The 21,572-nt window shown below is 44.1% G+C and overlaps 1 protein-coding gene across 1 annotated transcript in view; it reads left to right on the top strand.

Annotated features, from left to right (window-relative positions):
• RHOJ (ras homolog family member J) overlaps positions 1-20,952 on the top strand; it is a 78,197-nt gene extending 57,245 nt beyond the window's left edge. Inside the window, exons 3-5 of the mRNA XM_007068011.4 lie at positions 3,652-3,816; positions 6,538-6,633; positions 8,390-20,952. Of these exons, the coding sequence (XP_007068073.1) occupies positions 3,652-3,816; positions 6,538-6,633; positions 8,390-8,536 (408 nt within the window). The 3' untranslated portion in view covers positions 8,537-20,952. The remainder of the gene's footprint in view (positions 1-3,651; positions 3,817-6,537; positions 6,634-8,389) is intronic.
• The last annotated feature ends 620 nt before the right edge of the window (positions 20,953-21,572 follow it).

The following is a 21,572-nucleotide window of genomic DNA, read 5'->3' as shown; positions in this document are numbered from 1 at the left end:
GTTATCCCAAAGATCTGTTTTGGAACAAATAAACCAAAAGTGTTTGAAAAGTCAATTGCCAAGCAGCTCCCAGTACCAGTCCATGGTGATTGTGGATAAGTGTGTTTACCCTGGGAGAAGTCATCAGCTTTAATGTTCTGGATGTATATGATTTCACTGGTTAAAATACCATGTAATAGGGTTGGCATGAGGCCAAGCCTCTGACACTCGCATTATCCCACACAAAACCCAGCTGCCAAGATTACCTAATTGTTCCATTAATCAGATAACGGCCCTCCACTGTATCAAGTGGAAACTTCTTGTCATCCTGAAGCATATGTCCGTCCATCCCTGCTTTGTCTCTGGTCAGTCACATCATGCTCTCTGCTCCACCAGCAGTGGTGTGACCTCCTTTAGCTGATTCTCCCACAAGTGTCTTTGCATTTTCTTCCATGCTAATCCCTGTACATGGAACATCCTCCCTGAGCTGATAAGACAGGCCATTTCCTTCTCACCAATCAATCCCTTCTCGAAACCCACATCTGCTTTGACCCCTACAAAATATTGGTCAGTTAATAATACCAGGTAGGGAAGCAGCTGGGGATTGTTTATACTTTTTTTAAAAAGCCAGTGGTGAAGGGGTACTAGCAGCACTTGGGCCAGCCAGCGTCCTGCCAACCCTGCTACAACATGGCAGCCCATTAGCCCCCTCTTTATCTTTCAGGATAGAAACTTTGTTTTCCTTTACCTTGGTGCAGTGCATACGTGATGGCCACCATCTTGGCTGATACCAGGGATTGAACCGGAAGCCTCCAGCACGGAAAGCTTAAGCCAGCACATTTTAAGATGACGGGTTGGCAGTATAGCTAACACCTGGAACAGCCTCACAATCTAGGTGCAGAGGGACACACGGCACCACACCGAGCAATGGATGACCCTGCACATTTTGGGCACTCCCGGGACATAAATAATGAAAATATTTCAGCTAATTAAAGATGGCCCAGGCTTCAGTCCTGGTGCAGCAGAACATTTCCACTGGGGTTTCTGTGCTGCAGCTAGCTCTACTCCCTGTGAGCCAGGGAAGACCACATCAGATGAGGGTTGCCAGGTATGAGCTAGGCCAGGAGCTGCTGGAGCCACCGCTTATGCCAATCCAATGACTCAAAAATCCTGAGCAGGGATCCAGAGGGCCAGCCACTACTAACTACGCCCACAGACTAACACCATCCACACTAGGGCTGCACTGCAACCCCACAGCCAGTGTCCAGAATGGAGGGAGCGGGTTTCCTCCATGCCTTTGGGGTTGGCTGACAAAGTCCCGTTACTCTGGCTTTGAAAGGGAAACAAGTTAACACCCTCCTGTACACACACACCCAATAATAAACACACACACAGGAGGAGAAGTCATGGATAAATAACATGAGTGAATAGTCAGAGTCAGGCCTCGCAAGGATTCACGAGTGACAACGCCCTCTGACGCGAGCTGGTCTGAAAATTGTCAAAATGAAGTTTTGATGGAAAAAGTGCGGGGCGGAGGAAACATGAGATTTCCAGTCAACATAGACAGGGACCATCCTTCATGACGTTACGTCAGATAGTCAGGGGTAAAAGCTACTGACGCTAGGGTTTAGCCACGATCAGCTGACAGGATGGTGAACACACCTCGTCTTTGTCTACGCTGACTGTAGTGTCGTGGTTGATGCCTCGGTGGTTAATTCAATTCCTAGCACGGCCTGACAAGCTCTCCTAGTAATGAATCCTTGTGTTTGCTGACCCAATCAACATGGGATGAGGAGGAGGGCAGGGCTGGATTAAGGCAGGATGATGTCCTGGTCACACCATGATACAGGAGCCCCCCCCCCCCCCCCCCGCAGCCCTGCCCCCACTGGAGTGGCAGTGACAGATCTCCCCCTCCCCCCCCCCCCCCCCCCGAGAGACAGGGCAGCAGCATGGGACCCTTTTGCCTCCACCACCCAAAGAATGGCAGCTGGGACCCCCTCTCCTACGGAGCAACAGGGATACCCTCTCCGACCCAGAGAGACAGGAGTAGCAGAATTTGCGAGAGGCGGGGAGGGTCCTAGTACTTACTCCAGCCGCTGAGATATCTTGGTCAACCAGACCCCTCTGCATTCTCTTTCTCCAGTCCTGCCCCACGCAGAGCCCTCAGTCTGGGTGGTACAAGATGCATGGGGCAGTTCACACCTCTCAGAGCTATTCCTTCAGGCTGTCTGCAGACTAAGGCTTAGTCTACAATAGCAACTAAGCAGTTATACCAATCTAACCCCTCCCTAGACTAGGCTGTGTCGACAGGAGGGCTTCTCCCATGGACACAGCTAACGCCTCTCAGGGAGGTGGATTAACTACACGGACGGGAGAAACTCTCCTGTCGGCGCAGGTACTGTCTTCACTAAGCACTGCAGCTGTGCAGCTGCAGCGTTGTAAGTGCAGCCAAGCCCCCAGGCAGATATCTCGGCCTCAGTTACACTCAGTTCATATTTTCAAGCTTTTCTTCACAACCATGAGAACTTACATGACTCAAATTTTGATATAATCACATGACTCCAGGTGCTGGGACCCTAGGCACAGGCTGATATTGCCTGTGCCTTAATCCAGCCCTGCCATAGGGTGAGATCATTTGTTCCCATGCCGTGTTTTTATACATTTGGTGAGGGAAACAGGTAACTTTACAAGTAATTTTTGAACCACTTGCAGGAAAATTAGGAAATGCTAGCTTCCACCCAGCATCTCCAATATGAATTTCACTTGTCCAAGAACAGGCCTGTGAGGTTCCATATGCTGTTACTCCAGATCCATTGATCTATTTCACATGGATTGCAAAATCCAACTCTCGAGACTGGGAAGGGACCCAAATTTGTCCTTCTAACAAGCTTCCCTGTTATCAAATCAGCTAACTACATGGAATGTCCGTGCTTTGAGGTAACTGAACACTGCTCTCTGCACAGCCTGGGGGGCAAGGTGACATCTCTTCTCACAAGACAGGGGCCCGTGGAAATCTCAGACCACCTTAAGTCACAAACTGGATCCGAGCTGCCGCTACATTTCCAGGACGAGAGTTGCTCATTCTGATTGATGTGGCACTGGAGATAGCGTGATGTAACTGAACAGTCCAAAGGTCCATTTTTGTTGTGTATGGTGATGTCTGTAGCATTTATGAGGTTTTATACACCCTGCACATAACACCTACTGTAAAACGCACAGCGTGAATGTCCTCTAGACTAGAGATGTTATCTGGCGCCAAGGACAATGGCAGTCAAATAATAATTCCTGGGATTATGGTATATTGAAGGCTGAGGCCAATATGCACAACCTAAAGAGCTGTTTTTACCCCAAGGTATTTTTTCTTTTAGTGTTCAATGGCATTACAGGCAGCCCCTGTTCATCTTATCTCCCTTGTACACTGGAGTCACTATGAAAACAGAATACCCACCCTGCTACCTGTCTGCGCAAAGCCCAGGTAAAAGGGGGTTCAGAGACTGACCCAGCTGTGGGATACCTCCGCCGCCCCTTTGCAGTGGTCATTCTACCCCCTGGAATTTATCAGCACTTACTGACATTCAGTGACAATGTTGAGCAACTCATAAAGTGCTTGCAGATGTGTGGTTACGCAGCTTGTGTGACCCATTACTAACACCTGCCTTTGCTCTCTGACAGGAGGACTACAATCAGCTGAGACCCCTCTCCTATCCCAACACGGATGTGTTCTTGATCTGTTTTTCTGTGGTGAACCCTGCCTCTTACCACAATGTCCAGGAAGAGTGGGTGCCTGAACTGAAAGTCAGCATGCCGCATGTGCCTTATGTGCTCATAGGAACACAGGTAGCTACTAACTGGGAAGCCTATTGGCCTGCACAAGGGGTCTGGAACTCTACAGCCAGGCGGGCCTTGTGAAACCTCAAAGCCAGCTAGAACTTACCTGGATTGAGGTTTGACTGCATTCCCGGGGTCCCCTGAAAACTCTGTTGTTCTGCACACACCTGCTTCCATTCTGGCAGACCGGATACCAAACTTGCAACTCAGAGGCTGCAACTCACATGAACTGAAACAAGCAGGCTTCCCCAAGCCCCATGCAAGCATAATGCATCTAGTTGCCCAATCCTCTGAATGGTCACTCTGTGGGTATGTCTACACTGGAGCAGGAGGTATAATTCCCAGGTCAAGAAGACATACCCAGACTAGCTCCGATGGAGCTAACACACTAAAAATAGCAGCGCAAGCAGCAGTATGGGCTAGCAACTCAAATACAATCCCATCTGAACCCCTAGATACATACTTAGGCTGGCGAGTCCGCCTCACTACTCACACTGCCTCGGCTGCACTTCTATTTCCCATGCACTAGCTTGATCAGAGCTACCACACCTATGTCTACCCATGCAGGAAATTACACTCCAGTGTACCCATATTCTGTGTTAGGGGCTCCTCAATATCACTGATTTTTAACTGAGCTTTAAATTCATTATATTTTTCTGGAGTGGGGGAGCCATTCCCATATTACATCCCCCAAAGTTCACCCCTGAATAGCCTTCCTTGAGCCAACGAGGATTAACAAACTCTTTAGAGCCAAAGCAGCTCCTTCAAGACCAGCCAACCCTGCTGAGAGCACTTTCTTCCCCCAGTGTTTACCTAGGGATTGTCAGAGTGCGTAAGACCCATGATCCATCCAGTCCAGTATCCTGTCTCTGACAGTGGCCAGCACCAGTTGTTTCAGAGGAAGGTGTAAGAACTACAGAGTAAGCAGATTGGCAAAGCCAGGTCATGGGCAGCCAGACCTAGTGGTCAGAGCCAGAGTCCTCAGTCAGGAGCCAAGAGTCAGCTGGGTCAGGATACCAGGGTGTCAGAGGCAGGAGACAAACCAGAGATCAGAACCACAAGTCAGAGGTCAGGAGCTAAGCCAGGTCAGGATGCCAGGAAGCCAACCCAGGGGAGCGGGAGCAGGAAGCACACAGTCCAGAGCAGGCTGGATCCCAGTTGTTCAGACAGCTTCCTGTTCCTGTTGCTGGCTTAAGTAGGGTCAGCAGGCCAATCGGCTGCTCTGTGGCTCCACCAATAGGACCTCAGAGGAGGATCCTCAAACTGGGGCTGGGCCTCATGGGTCCTGCGTAAGCAACTGTCAGCAGGCTACCAAGAGCAGGGTTGCAGCATGGCTGCTCCTGTGAATCCTGTGGCTCTGAGTTTGAACCCTATGGGCCATGACACAGATGTGGGATAATCTGCCCACCACATTCAGTCCCTAATAGTTGGAGATAGACACCTGTGGAGATAGACACCACACCTGATCCCTACTAGTTGGAGATAGACTTGGGCCCTGAAGCATGAGGTTTAACATCTCTCCCAAAGGAAGGATCTCCCCTTCTTGGGAGAAAGAGACTGAACCAACCCAGAACAATTATTATTGTTATTCACTCTCAAGCTGCAGAGCAGAGTAGTAGGCACATGACCACCAGTTCAGACCTGTATTTTTGGTTGTCGTAACCTTCCTCCATCGGACATCCCCAACTCAGAGGGTCCCTCCTGCTAAATGGCGTAGGCATGAGCTCTGACCTACTGTCAAATGGTCACATTAAGGTGGATACATGCTGCAGAGCTAGGTTTTTTAAAATCAATCACTCTGTTGCCAAAACATTTATGAGATTCAGCTAGGCCAGTTCTGCAGCAACAGCTAGCTCTCACACACACACTCTTTGTGGAGGGTCTAATCCTGCAAGGTGCCAAGCATCTCCTGAGAAGCACTGAACACCCTTTGGTGGGAGCTGAAGGTGTATAAAAATATTAAAAAATGTTATAGCCTATAAAAATATTCAGAGAAAAATCAAGGTTTGCCAAATGAGGAAAACATTTTTCAGACTTCTAAAAGGGTGCTGCAAATAATGGTGAGTTAGAAATACGTTCGATCCTTTATACCAAGATCTTTTGGAGGCAGTTTTGCAGAATAGCATTTCACTGGACAATCAGTATGCTACTTAGTCCATCTCTACTATGGCGTAAAAACTCATATTCTCTTTTAAAAAAAACAACAACTGCAGTTGAGGCAGTCAGAGATTAATATAAAAGTGACCCACGATTAAATGTTTTGTTTCAGTTCAACAAACCAAAATGTTTCACTTGGGGCAAACTGATCCAGAACTAAATACTTAATTTTAACGGAGAATCAAAACAAAATCTGCAAAATCCACATTTTCCTCAGGAAAATTTCAGTTTTGCAGAAATTGCATTTTCCATCCAAAAACATTGATGGAAAATTCCCAAACAGCTCTAATAGATAGAATTAATCCTATAAGACTCTTACACAATGTCTTGTTTTCTCTCTTTTCTGCTTTGACCAGAAACTAGAACGGAGACATTGAGGCCACATGCACGTACACACACACAGTGAGAGAGAGAGAAATACATAATGAACCACTTTTTTTTAAAAAAAAAGGTCTCTCTAATAGGGGATAAATGGGGGTGTCCTTGAAATATTCATTCTAGCATGGGGCTGTGGAGCCAACGCATCCACAGGAATGTTGTATTTATCACTGTGTGTGTGTGTTTTACTGCTAGATTGATCTTCGTGATGATCCCAAAACTTTGGCTCGACTCCTTTATATGAAGGAGAAACCCCTCACTTACGAACATGGAGTGAAGCTGGCTAAAGAGGTATCGTTGTTTTGCATGACTCTATTGTTAGGACCCAGGCTGCAGGATAGTTTGGCCATAACTTTAGTTTCTGTATATTTCACTCAAATCCAATTCTTTCATTTTTTCCTCCATTTTCTCTAACTTGGGCCCAAACTAAAACTTCAACTCCAAACACACTGGATTTTGCACCTTTAAGCCTGTCTCTAGTCTTACCTTGATTGTTCTGCAATCCCACTAATAAATCTCTGGTATATAACAAGCATACTCCATACATGAGACATCTGAATGTAATGAAACATCTAATGTTTTTAGGTTTGATTTAGGATCAGCCACTGCAACATTTTACTGTATTTGGTCGTAACAAAATGGATACATAACAGGTTGTTTTACACATCCTGTTAAAACAAACTGTACATTGTGGATGTTATTCATTTATATTAACCTATAAAGACATTCTATGATTCTCCTGGGAGAAAATGTTACATCTGTGTTTGGCAGAGTAACATTATTCACTGGGAAAAAAAATGAATCGTAACCTACAGAAGCTGCATTTAGGCTGCAGAGATGGGAATGAGCTGGAAAGTTCTCATCTGGACTGGAGCTCTCCCAAAGTTTCAGTGTGCTTGGATCCAGCTTTTTAGCTAAGACTCATATATAGGAGATGGATACAAAAGCTCGTCTAAAATAACAAGCTCAAATGTATTCTCTCTGGTGCTACATGGGCTAATCACGATGGGACAAATTCTACTCTTAGTCACTCCCATACAAACACATCTGGCCTGATTCTCATTTAGACACTTAAGGCCACTTTACACAGCTACATACAGGGGCCTTACTGTAAATGAGACTCAGGCCCATAGCCCTCTATTTTATGGGATCTTCTTTTCAGTTCATAATGTATAATTGCTCTGGGTAAGGAGAAGGGAGGGAGAAATGAACATGAAATACGTACGTACGTGAATGCCAGCAGCATCTGCATTCAGACACGAACACGTTCCAGCTAGTCACTGCACATATTGGTTATGCTGATATTTAGTCAGAGGGTTTGAAAAGGCCAAGCAGAGCTTAAAAGCAGGAGGAATTGCATTTATCCAAATTCATTTCCATGGGCAGGCTCAAGGTCCACTCTGCATGTGTGCAAGTGCCCACAGAACGGGAGGGTATTTTTGACTCAGTGGCATGCCCCCGTCAATCACCCTGAGCCTGTAGAAGTGCCTCTGCAATGGCTTCATCTCTGTGGAGTTTGATAGGGTAGGCCAAGAGCATGGAAGGGGAGCTAAGGATAGTTATGTTAAGTGACTCAACCACACTGCCAGGGAGCACCCGAGCCAATGCCTCCTGGAAACTCTGAGATCCATGCAATGCCTCCTGGAAACCCAGGAGATCCAGCTTCTTCTGTTCAGAGGAACCCCTATGCAGTGAAAGAGTTCCTACAAAATCTCAGCCGGCATACATGGAGCTTCCTCTTCCTGGCCAGCCCGATCGGCAGACTGTTGCTCCCTCCACTTCTCCTTCTGTACTGAGACAGTGCCCTGGCATCTATTCTCAATTCCTGTCCCACAAGGCCTTGTGGTAGTCCCATGATCAGAGAGGAAGCCAGGCCCAAGGTAGAGCTAGGACTTTAATCTATTTTAAAGGCATGGCTCACTCCATATCAGGGAGTTATGTGCACGTTATGGACAACAGGATCTGTAGGTCATAAACATGTCCTATTGTCTTCTTCTCCAATCCGTGTATTTATGATACCCCTCTCTCTCTTTCCCTCCTGTTTCAGATTGGAGCGCAGTGTTATTTGGAATGTTCAGCCCTGACACAGAAAGGCCTTAAAACAGTCTTCGATGAAGCAATCCTCACCATTTTTCACCCTAAGAAAAAGAAGAAACGCTGCGTGACGTGCCACAGCTGCTGTACAGTTGTATGAAGTCACTTGAAAAGCAAAGCAGGACAGTGCTATTGTTCAACTAAACCCCCCAGGTTAGAATGGCAATGAGCGTCACACACAAACTGAAATGGGGAACATGACCAGAAAGGAGTCCGATTAAACCATATAGGATTCCTCAATTCTGTGAAACCTCAGGCTGTAACATGTTAGCCAGCTAATGTCTATTTGCTTTCTTAACCCTATAGAGCTGTATGCAGCCTGTTCCCACACTATGCTCGTATGCACTGAGCCAGTATAAAACAGGATGTCTGCTGATGGCTGACTCTGAATCAGGTTAGGGTTAGGGTTAGGGTGCTGTGTTGAAAACTTTAAAGACATTGTAAAACCACCAAGAAAAACTTCATTTGTGGCCTTAAGCAGGAATTGATCAAAAGTATAAATTTATAATACTTAAGAATTGAATATGAATGGATCGAAAGCACAGAGAAATCATTAGGAGTTTAATATGTAATCATATACGTTATCTATAGGATATACTTTCAAATTACTTTTCTTTATAAGATACTCACTAATTTCAGGATCTACTTTAGTTTGTTTAAAATGACATGAAAGCAAAGCAGTAGTGACTCCAATTCCCAGCCATTTAACTCATGTTACAGCATCAAGCCATCAAAATGGATCAGTATTTACCTCCAGATTGAAGGAATGTTCTTTTTACTATAAGAAATGACAAATATCTCTATTTTATACAGAATGTGTCCAGGCTGGGCCAGGAGGTTTTCAGAAGCTGGGTGAGGGAGAACAGTGGAAGTGAAAAACTGTAGCGTTAATTTGCAGAAACAAAGTGATCAGATCACCAAAGAATCTTGTGACTGACACAAAAAAAGCAGGGAGGTGTTGCATTGCCATGAGTATTATAAATTTAATCTACAGATTCCACATCTCACCCAGCGGATGAAAACAAAAACAAACTAGCCAAAGTCACATTGATTTGAAGTGCTTTATAATGATCCAGTTGCATTATTTGAAATAGTTTTTTAGAAATGATCTTGTGTAAAGGTATTCATTTGAGCGGACTTTTAAACATGTCTATTTACTGTAGTCCTCTATTTGCTATTCATTGCTTTGTCTGTGTCTTCCATGTTCATTATTGCAAATAGCAGTTAAGATATAGTGTGGGTAGACTACTCAGGAACTTTCTTTCAGACAATATGCAGGATGATGTGCTGCAGCATGTAATACGGAGACAGGAAGCCTGAACCTCAAGGGAATGAAAGCTGACAATAAGCACTCTTTGCTGTTGAATAAAGTGTGCCTTTTTGCTAAGGCTTCTCCAGGGAGCCTGTTGTTTTGCACATCACAGCAAGATGCTGTTATACCACAGACACTCGGTGGTGAACTGTGAGGGTGTCTTATTACTTACATCTGCCTACAAGTGCCTTGGAGATGCCCATGTAGCTGTCTTGTTATGGATTTCATTTCTGATTGTACCTCTCCAAGGCATACAATTACAATGCCAGCAAATCCATGTTTCTAGACCTATAAAGGAACTCCCTGAAAAAAGCAGTTGCAAGAGTCAGTGTTTCCAGACCTAGTATGGAATTGCACCCTCTCCCACCAGCAAAGTACTAGCACAGGTATTAATTTACCCACCGGTTTTTTGGAACAGCCAGCATTCTCCTCTTTGGATGCACTGTACAGTGCTTGTGTCTATAGAGGGGCAGCTAGAAAGCCTCTGCCATTAACGGGAGATTAGGGAACCAATCCTACAGTCCTTACTCAGGCAAAACTCCCATTGACTTCAGTGGGATTTTGAGTAAGGACTATAGCATTCGGCCCAAAGTAAGCCACACCATAGATATAAGGTTCAATCCCACATTCATTGCAAATCAAAGACAAAACTCCCACTGACTTCAGTGATGATGACAGTATCCTTTACTACACAGATATTTATAGAAGGTTTTCCGATATGAGATCGTTGTCATTGCATTGTAAAAGCCTTGCTCTGAATTCCAGCTCCACGGCACCCATTAAAATCAGTGGAAAGTGCATGGCTAGAACGTACTGGCTGTAACTTAAGGGTAAATGAAGCAATTTCTGTTTTACTAAATGCAACTCACTTAGAATTCAAGGGCCCACGATCCTACGGACACAAATTTAAGCTTTGCCATTGACTCTAATAGGAGCCGGATCAGAAGCCAAAACATTTATATCAATACAGGTCACCCATTATCTCCAAGACACAAGGGATGGTTAGCCATGGTAATTGGTAAATAAGTGTCTTTTGCTATATTATTGCGAAGGATATGATTCTGTCATGGAGGTCACTGATACCATGACTTTCCAGGACCTCCGGGACTTCTTCCAGGGCAGGGCTGGAGCAGCAGTCAGCCCCAGGGCCGCCAAAGCAGCAGCCCCAGGGCTCAAGCAATGGCCAGGGTTGAGTCAGCCCCACTGGGGCTGAAGCTCCAGCTGTCAGCCCCTGCCGCAGGAGCAGCAGCAGGGCCAGAGCAGAGGCCTGAGGTCAGCCCCCAGCAGAACTGATTGTTGTCTCCCATCCCGCCCCTGCAGGGTATTTTTTGTAAAAGTCAGGGACAGGTCACGGGCTTCCATGAATTTTTGTTTATTGCCCATGGCCTGTCCCTGACTTTTAGTAAAAATACCCATGACAGAATCTTAACCTTAATTATTGCACAATCGAATTGTGATAAACATTGTGTCTCTGTCCATGAACATGACTGAAAACGAAGTTGCAGTAAGTCAGAGATGCTAAAGAAAATCTGGTGTGTGCCTTACACCTGGGGTACATATCATAGATTCATAGAATACCAGGGTGGGAAGGGACCTAAGGTCGTCACCTAGTCCAACCCCCTCCTCAAAGCAGGACCAATCACCAATTAAATCATCCCAGCCAGGGCTTTGTCAAGCCTGACCTTAAAAACCTCTAAGGAAGGAGATTCCACCACCTCCCTAGGAAACGCATTCCAGTGCTTCACCACCCTCCTAGTGAAAAGTTTTTCCTAATATCCAACCTAAATCTCTCCCACTGCAACTTGAGACCATTGCGCCTTGTTATGTCATCTGCTACCACTGAGAACAGTCTAGAGCCATCCTCTTTGGAACCCCCTTTCAGGTAGTTGAAAGCAGCTATCAAATCCCCCCTCATTCTTCACTTCTGCAGACTAAACAATCCCAGTTCCCTCAGCCTCTCCTCATAAGTCATGTGTTCCAGTCCCCTAATAATTTTTGTTGCCCTCCACTGGACGCTTTCCAATTTTTCCACATCCTTCTTATAGTGTGGGGCCCAAAACTGGACACAGTACTCCAGATGAAGCCTCACCAATGTCGAATAGAGGGGAACGATCACGTCCCTCCTTCTGCTGGCAATGCCCCTACTTATACAGCCCAAAATGTCATTGGCCTTCTTGGCAACAAGGGCACACTGTTGACTCATATCTAGTTTCTCGTCCACTGTAACCCCTAGGTCCTTTTTTGCAGAACTGCTGCCTAGCCATTCGGTCCCTAGTCTGTAGCGGTGCATGGGATTCTTTCATCATAAGTGCAGGACTCTGCACTTGTCCTTGTTGAACCTCATCAGATTTCTTTTGCCCCGATCCTCTAATTTGTCTAGTATCCCTAGTGAACATGCTGGCTCCTGTTTCATCCTGTCAAAGGAGTTGTCCTAGAATATGTTGACAGAAAGTTTGGGAAACATAGCTCAGACCAGAAAGCGAGCCCGGAGACGATGCCATTTTCTTCCGTATGAAAGGAGCTGTGGTTTGCATCTCGGTTAGGTGAATGTGTTAATTTCCTAGTGCAGCTGGGCTGCAGGTGGCATGTCTGGCAGTGGGTTCACTGGACTCCCACGTATTAGAGGTGCAGCAGGAAAGCTAGGAGCAGACTGGATATAGAAATGTTTGGGGAATATTTTATTGACTTAGGGCCTGACCCAAATGCCCATGAAATGAACAAAAGCCCCCTCCCCCATCAATTATTTCAAAGGACTTCGTATCAAGGGTTTAGAGCTCAATCTGACCCCACTGAGGTTTGCCACTGATTTCAATGGAAGATGGCATGCTTATTCCGTTCCCCAGGAATTGAGTTGATATACTGTATACACATACTTATGAGTCTCTGGGTAAGGGAAAAATGGGGGCCAAGTCTCTTTCACCTGAACTGCAATATATGCCCTAAGGTTGGATCTGCCTGATAATGCTACAGCTCCTCTAAATTGAAGAGACACTAAAACTCTAGATTGACAACTGAGCTTATCATAAAATAATGAGTACATTGGAAGAGTGCAATATATCATTCCTATCATGCCTCCGAGGAAGCCACAAATAATTGAATGGTGGGGTTTGGGTGCTGTTTAATATCAATGATGCCGGTTAATAATGATGGTATGACATATGATAAGCATGTTAAATCAGAAATTAAATTACCAATTATATCATCAATATAACTGCAGTAATTTTGGGAAACTAAATACTGTGATAATAGATGCTAAAATGCTAATATCCTCATATATTAAAAACTACAGACCTCTCTACAAATCATTGCATAGTAGAGAAAGTAGATGGAGGAATATTATTATTCATGAAAAAATATTTTAATTAATGCAAGGCAAGACTTTTTTTTCACTTATAAAGTGAAGTAAATCAATTTTGCAAGGTGATAAAACTGTGAATTAAAGAGATGCTTTCAAGCTGCTTATGACCAAAATTTTACCTACCCTCAAGGGGTAACAATCCACTTAGAAATGGCCTCTGGATTCTATGTATTTTTTAATTCCCTGCCATCAAAAAAGAAATTTTTAAATATAGCCAGAGTTTATGTAGGCCCTACAAGGCCAAATTTTCAAAAGGCTTCTTTAATTGCCCTCTCTCCCCACCGACTGTATTTGTGAGTGCACATGTTTCTATGCCGGGTAACTTCCCAGCTGTAAAACTCACAATGTATTTTTGAGGGAAGGAGCTCCACTTGCATGGGTGAATGTGAGTGGTAGAGGCACAAGCCATTGCCCTTTCTAAATATTGTGGGCAGAGTTAAGAATGACCTTTGAAAATTGGCCTACAGTACCTTGTGCTTTTCTGCTACGGAGCCAGCAGATGGACTACGAACGGATGAGCAAAGACTATTCCCAGAGTTGTTGTGACACCACTGATGGTTCTAAAGCAGAAACACGGAAATGAATAGAAACATCAGCTTATTTTTCAAGCACCATTAGAAACAACAGAAACAATAAACATTTGCCCTACCGAAAAGCTGTAGACCAGCAACCTGATGTTATGGTGCCAAGCACCTGCAGTGCCCCCTGGAAATCAGGCCCTGAATTCATAATGTTATTCTAAAGCTTATTAGAGTAAGTAAAAAGTAAAAACTACTCCAAGAAATTATTTGACAATGATCATAGTTTATCTCAATTGATATCAAAGCCGTTTCTGACAGACCTACTTTTGTTAATAGCCTATTATCTTTTCAAATCCGTTCAGATCTTAAAAGGAATGTGCTAAATCCTAGCCTGGGCTTTTTTTTTAAACCTACATATTCTATCAAGAGTTGGTTTAATTAATAACTAAACGTAAATAGGGTCCCAGGAAAAATTTTCGTGGTGAGCTCTTTGACGGTGCATGCCAATAAATGGATGCTCTGTTGTCACACCGGGTCTGATCAAACAATCCTAATGCTTACAGGATTTCCATAGACGTCAACCTCAGTTATGTATATATATGTAATGCAGGATAGGGCACTTAGTAATTAAACAAAATATATTCCAGCGGATAGGAGTGCTTGTCTGTCTTGCATGAGAAATTTCTTCAGGGGTGAGAAATTTCTTCAGCCTAATAAAATTCAAGAGCTTTTCTAGTTAATTTGGAAGAAGGCTTTTGTCTTAATTATGATTTTTACTGGAGCAATTCTGAACCGAGCTGCCACCAGCGACAAACTTTGTTAAGCTTGGCACTCTTAACATATAACCATTCTTAAGTCCATAAAACTGAATGCAGAGCCTGGGGCACGCAGCCTGGACTGGAAAACTGAAGCTGAGATTTTCAGAACTGTCTGAATTGGGCATTCAGCTCCCTTAGTCAACTTTGGATCTCTCAGCCTAAAGGTGCCAAGGGGGTATCTAATGAGGAGCTACAAGAAAAATGTTTGTACACGTATATTTAAAGGCCTGATCCAAAAGCCACTGATGCTGATAGGCTCCTTTCAGTTGACTTCAAGGGGCTTCCAATCAGGCCCTAAATTCAACAACATATACAATATGTTTAGTGATATTTCTGTGATCTATTTTAACAAGATTGCCCATGTTGCCTGTTCTCCTGTCATGTCATGTAGGAGAGGATGCTACTGAATTAGTGTGGGTCAGATTGTGGCTGGCCCTGCACGCTGGTGCAATGGAGTAAGGGGGTGTAAGAAGCACCCTTAATCTTTTGTGCCATACCACCCCTTGTAGTGCATGGGCAGTAGCAGGTTCCCCAGAGCCACTGTCTCTCTCCCTTTTGCCCTGTAGGTCCTAGCCCTAGTGAGTGTGCACACCTCTCATTGCTCTGCCTTTTAAATATCTACCGCCACAGCTACCACGCAACTTGTAAAGAACAAGCTGGTACATCAGATCAAGAAACAAAATGTTTTTCTCAAGAAGGGCCCAATCTGGCGCTCAGTGACGTCGATGGGAGTCGTTCCATTGACTTCAGTGGGTGTTGGATTCGACCCTGAAAGCCTGCATTGTTAATAATCTGGGAATTAGATGCTAAAGATTAACATAGCTAAGAAAGGACGCCCTAGGGCCCACGCCTCCTCCCACTGGTGTTAGTGGCCAAACTCCCACTGAGTTCAACAAGAGCAGGATCAGGTGCCTGAAAGACCTGCCTCAACACCAAAGAGGTTTGCTTGATCAGTGTCTCTCATCGAAATGTCTCTGTCTTTCTTTTTTAAGTGTCATTTAATTTCATTAAGTAACAAAACTATCAGTACGACGTGTGACTCTGGGTCTTGCTACTTTATATTGCATTCTAATCAACACTAAGCTCTAGGCAAGGCTCAGATTTATTCCTACATTCCTAAGGGGCCAGATTTTACACCTTTACTCACGCTGAGTAGAGCCTCACTTTTCAAGGAGACCCATGCCCTGCTTGTGTAGTAAGGTATTGCTCCATGTCAGTGAGGGTGGCAGGATCTGGCCCTTAGTTGACGGTCCTCGTGTAGCATAGACCATTTAATTAAACCCCTTCTAGCTAATCAGTGAATCACCTTTGGCCATATACTCTGGCAGCTTGTGTGACAAAAAAATATCAACTGCCAATAAGCCCTTCCCGCAAATCCTATCCAGAAGCCCACTTGGCACTGTACTCAATCAACCTACAGCACCCAAAATGGTCCCACAAAATATCCGCAAACTCCAGGAAAGAGGGGTGGGCTAATGAAATGTGGAGGAGAGGCAGGGCAAAGCCAAACCCTTTGCATGCTACCCAGAAAAACCAAAGCAAATTACTCCAGAAACGTACATCTTCACGTTGCTCTGAGCAGCTTTCATTTGCAGTGAGCAAAATTCCACATCGTTGCATTGAACCAGACCTATACAGTGGATGTTTCAGTATTCAGGGACTTATCTGCTCGTCTGTGGGGTGCGTCTGTTCTTCATCTCACATGGCTAGCAGTGTCAATTTGGTTTTGGCCGAGATTTTCAAAGTGACTCCTAAGTGCGGATGCCTCAAACTCTGGGTACCTTAAAGGGCCCAATGCTCAAAAAGTGCTGAACACCCCACCCTGAAAATCAGGCTCCTCCCAGGTCTCTCAAGTTGGACCCCCAGAAATTGAAGCACCCATAGTCACTAGCCAATGTTGAAATTCTCAGCCCTTGTCTACGCTGGAGATTTCAACCACTGGTGGCAGCCAGCAGTGTAGTTGTTTCAATGCACACCCCTAACGTAGGCTATAACCACCATCTGCACTGGAGCAGCTTAAGAACTGCTTGAAACCAGGTTCAGTTACACGGGTGCAAATTGGGGTGTCTAGTAGTTCACTTTTACAGGACTGGCTGTTGCTCGTGTAGCTACACTGGTGTGAACACCAATGGCAGTAGCTGGGACAAATCCCCAGGGTGGACAAGTTCTTAGAAAAGAGTGCTGCCATTTCCATAATCCACATGCCCTCATTGCAGGAAAAGCTCTTCATTGGCTCTCTATAGTCTTGCTGGCTGCTGCTGCCGGCAAACTCTCTCCTGGTTGGGTGGGATGATACCCATTAATTAGCATAGCTCAGCTTTGTGTAATACTGGTGTAGCTCTTAGCCTTTTTACTACAAAGAGGGAACAGATGGCTCCTTGTTCATAGTATTAGAACTTACCAGCTCAAAACTAAACTGAATTGTTGCTGATTCTTTTCACAGTAAACCAGGTTGGTTTGAAAGCACATTTGCACTGCAGCATGAAAGCAATGCAGCGTGCACTCTCAGCAACACAGGTGCTACATGTTACATAAAACAGTAGATTACATGTGCCTAGCTGCACATGCTTTATCCTTTGTAAAATTTTGCCCTGTCCCAGGGGATTTCTGTCATGTTTCATCTGCTTCCTACAGCTGTAAATGACTGAACTCTTTCTAGCTTCATAGCATGAGCTGGAGTGGAGCAGCATCTCTTCTACCAGGAAGCGAGCTCAAAACAATTGAGATCAAAGACAGTTTCTAGATGTATTTGTACTGTGTAAAAATGAAGAAAAAAATCTGTAACAAAAGCAAATGTTTTTCTAGAGGGAATGAGGATCCACTGACTTCAGTGGAAGACTTCCATTGATTTCAGTGTTGCTGGTTTGCAGCCTCCATTCTTATCACAGAAAATAATGAAATGAAATATGCATGGAAATTTTTATGCATAGTCAAAATGAATAGAAAAGTCAGTTAGGTATCGAATGCAGTGAAAGTGTGATATCTATTTTAGGCAAAGATATCATTATAATTTTCTGGAGCAGAATTGTAAAGTCACATTGCAAAGACAACAATCAGTAAATTTGGGGCCCCAAAATTAAGTTTTTAAAAGGTTAGGGAGAATCCAATAGCTGCTATTGATAGAAATGCTTTCAATATTTGTTTTTAATGTCAGTGAAAACTTTCTGAATCATGGGTGCAAAGGTAAACTTTCCAAGCTACTCCTGGGATCCCAAACACAGCAGTGATAGGAACCACAGCATGAAACTTACTAGAAACAGAAAAAGAACTAACAAATCTAATCAAAATCTAGTTTTTATATTCCAAGCCATGCAAACATTATATGAGTGGGCATAAATCAGGACAAGGCCACTTGAGTTTTGAAGTTCTGTTTTAATATTATAAAGTGTTGCTAGTAATTACTGCCCCTTGAAAGAATCACTTTGCACAACAGTCTGTGTATGGTAGGAAGGGTCTGTATAACAATCTCCATCTGAATCCTCTAACTAAAGAGTCTAGCGTGGGATTTTCAAAAGTGCTTCTTATTGGTAAGGCTATGTTTTAGTCACGGGTATTTTTAGTAGAAGTCATGGACAGGTCAGTAACCATGACCTGTCCATGACTTTTACTATATACCCCTAACTAAAACTTGGGACGCGGGTGCTTGGGAAGGGGGGGGCGGTCTGCGGGTGCCACAGGTGCTGGGCGGGTGACTCGGGACCCCTGCTGGTGCTGGAGGGTGGCCCAGGACCCCCACTGGTGCTGGGGGGTGGGTTTGGCAGTGCTCGCAGGCTCCCTATCTGGCTTAGAGTGTGCCTGCAGCTCCTAGGGCAAGGGAAAGCCTGGGGGGCTCCGTGCGCTGCTCCCACCAAAAGCACCAGCTCCTCAGCTCCCATTGGCTTGGAACCACAGAAGTCACGGAGGTCACAGAAAGTCACGGAATCAATGATTTCTGTGACCTCCGTGACAGACACGCAGCCTTACTTACTGGCCTAACTCTGCTCCTAGTGACCTCAAGGGAAAACTTCAATAGAAGCTGAATTAGGCCAATGCTGAGTGCATTTGAAAACATCTCTTCAAATTTCCACTATTTTCTGTCTTCTTTATTAAGGCTGTCAAATCTTTGAGCAGATAGACAGGTTGAGCCAATTCCATCCTCAGTTCTAGTCACACTAGGGCTGAATTTGAGCCAAGGATACTCCAGTGACCTTGTAATGAGGTATTTTTATACAGCTGACCATATAACATTTAGAGACACTCTGCAGAAGATTATTTACTGTATAGATGTACCCTGATTTCCCCCATCATAGCTGCAACTATTTTAAGTTAGTCAGTTTTATATTATGTACCCAGCAAGCTGTTCTTGACCTCGTGCATGTCCAGAATTTAAAAGCAGTTTCTTAAGTAGATGTGCATCTTTACTAGAGTTGCTTTTAACATGACAATTATTTTTCATTTTTAAATAAAAATCTTGCAAACAATTTTCAGCTTTCTAAAACCATTTTGGTTTAAAAAATCAGTTTTTGGTAAAAGATTTTGGTTTTCATAAACCAAAAACTGATTTTTTTTAAAATCCATAAATAGAAATTATTTTAAGGAAAAACTTTTGGTTTCTGGTTTTCCATCAGAACCCAGAAAATTTTGACCAAAAGGAAAATTGTACAAAAAGATCCAGTCAAAAAGCCAAATAATTGTTTTTCAGCAAAAAAAAAATTCAGTGAACGTTTTTTGACTAGTTGTAATCTTGACCCCTGTCCTCTGGGCAGCGAGGACATCTCTTTTGTTTTGTTTTTAAAGCAAGGCTTACTTTCTTACTTACTGCATGTAGTTTCCTCTGTTATTCTCAGTGCTGCATGAACAGAAGAGTGGAAGAAAACTGAGCACCAGCCTTTGCCTTAGCAGTCAGCTAAGACCCAAGGCAACAGTTCTTGCCCAGTGAAAGATCTCACTGAAATTTGATGGGCTGTTGGTTTGATTGTTTTATCTGGGTTATGTCTGCAGGACTGGACCCATAGAGTCTTCACTGATGAAATTGTCAGGCATGTGAAGCATGATTATCCATAACTTAATGTAACCCACTGTTCAGTGTGTGTTACATGTCGCCCTCTGCACCTGGTCTCCAAAGGATTACCTAAGAGTATGTCTAAACTGCAACTAGACACCTGTAGCTGGCCCATGCCAGCTGACTCGTGATTGGACTAAGGGACTGCTTAATTGCAGTGTAGACCTCCTGCCTCGAGCTGGTGCCTGGGCTCTAGGACCCTGTGAGGTGGGAGGGTCCCAGATCTCAGGCTGCAGCCCAAGCCCAGAAGTCTACACTTCAGTTAAACAGACCCTCAGCCTGAGCCCTGTGAGCCCGAGTCAGCTGGCATGAGCAAGCTGTGGGTGTCTAATTGCAGTGTAGACATGCCCCACGGGACTTAGACCCAGATCCCTAAAGGTATTTAGGCAGCTACTTCTGGTGATTTCAATGGGAGTTAGACTCCTTCTTTTCAGGATCTGGGCCTTAGTTCTTTAGTTCAAGCAGTTGAGGCAATGCTTTGAGCTTTGGGATCGAATCCCTGTTGAGGACCACGGCAAAAGTCATCATCGTAACAATATTTTTCAAGTGGCACATTTTTCAGAAGCTGAAACTGGACTGGCTGGCATCACATTTGTTTCACATCAGCCTATGGTGTATTATTATGCAGGCTTCCACCTTTACTTTTGTACTTGGTTGGCCAGGTCGCAGCTTTGGCTACTTGTAACCTCCTCATTGATTCACTTTCACTTTGATTCAAGGTTGTTTGCATTGTGATTCACAGCTATTGTCACTGACCTGCAATCTTCATGTCTCAAAATGTAACAGACAATCTAATGAGAAACAGGTAGAAATACTGACCGGTAAGACTGTAGAAATGGTTTGTTTTTAGCGTGACTGACTATATTCACAGTAGGACTGTGATGCCAGCTCTCAGCACTAGCTCCATAGTCCCACCAGGTTTGTCTGAAACCGGTAGGGAAGAAAACATGAAGAAACCATACTCATCGGCTTACGAAGCAGAATCCAGCATTCCCTCTATCTTATTATAAGAAAATTTCTGAGAAGACAGCAGATTAAGAACTGAGGCATTTGCTTTTCTTCATACAAGCAACTGAATTTCTGTGTCTGCTAACAGTTCTTCCTAAAAGCATTCCATGCACAATACAAATGGGTTCAGGCTCTGGTTAAAACAGAGGCTTAGTGGTGGACAGTTATATTTGACATGAAGGTGTCATATCCTTTCTGGATGTGGACTCAGTTTCAAAATTCAAATTAAAGAAATAACTTGAAACCAAGCAAATACATTTTTTCAGCAGTTATGTTTTGCTTATTCAAAAGTTTGTTAACAGTGTTCATTTTCTATTTAAAACCCAGAATCCTGTATGCTTTGGCTTACCCTCTTTTAAACATGTAATTATTGTATATTATAACAACTCATTAATATCTTGTATTGTACATAGTAATACATTTATTCCATTAAAATAAACTTATGTCTTTTGATGGTATTAGTTGGAGAGTGACTCTGTAACTGTCCGATGCCTCTATATTTATTTACCCAAACTGAAACAGACTTTAATCACCTCTAGTTGGCAGGACATTTCCAGTAAACAGATGTGGCAGCAAAAAGAACTACAAAAACACCTAGTGCTACATCCAGAAGGCACTGCAACCCACACTCTCAGCCTCACACATTTTGAACAAGAGGGGACAATACAGAGATTTATTTGACTCTACAGGTGGGAATGCTCAGGGAAGAATAACTGTTTCCGAACTCAACCAGGAGCTGGACTCGATGACATGGGATGGATCACTTGATAATTACCCGGTTCTGTTCTTTCCCTCTGAAGCATCTGGCACTGGCCACTGTCAGAAGACAGAATACTGGGCTAGCTGGACCATTGCTGTGGTCCAGTGTGGGCCATTCATATGTTCTTAACCCTGACTGGGGAGAATGGGGATAAACTCACTATGATGGTTTCAGACAGTCCTTTGGAAGAGATTCCCCGGGGTGCTGGACAGCAGTTCTGAAGGCTATAGACAGATCTAATGAGATCAGCATGGGGTATCTGGTAACCCTGAGATCATACCTCACTGGAGCGGGGTGGCTACCCTGCTCCTAAAATAG

Source organism: Chelonia mydas, chromosome 6 (assembly GCF_015237465.2).
Source record: "Chelonia mydas isolate rCheMyd1 chromosome 6, rCheMyd1.pri.v2, whole genome shotgun sequence".
NCBI classification, from domain to species: domain Eukaryota; kingdom Metazoa; phylum Chordata; order Testudines; family Cheloniidae; genus Chelonia; species Chelonia mydas.
The sequence above is the reverse complement of the archived record's forward strand: the minus strand, read 5'-3'. Positions and strand labels throughout refer to the sequence as shown.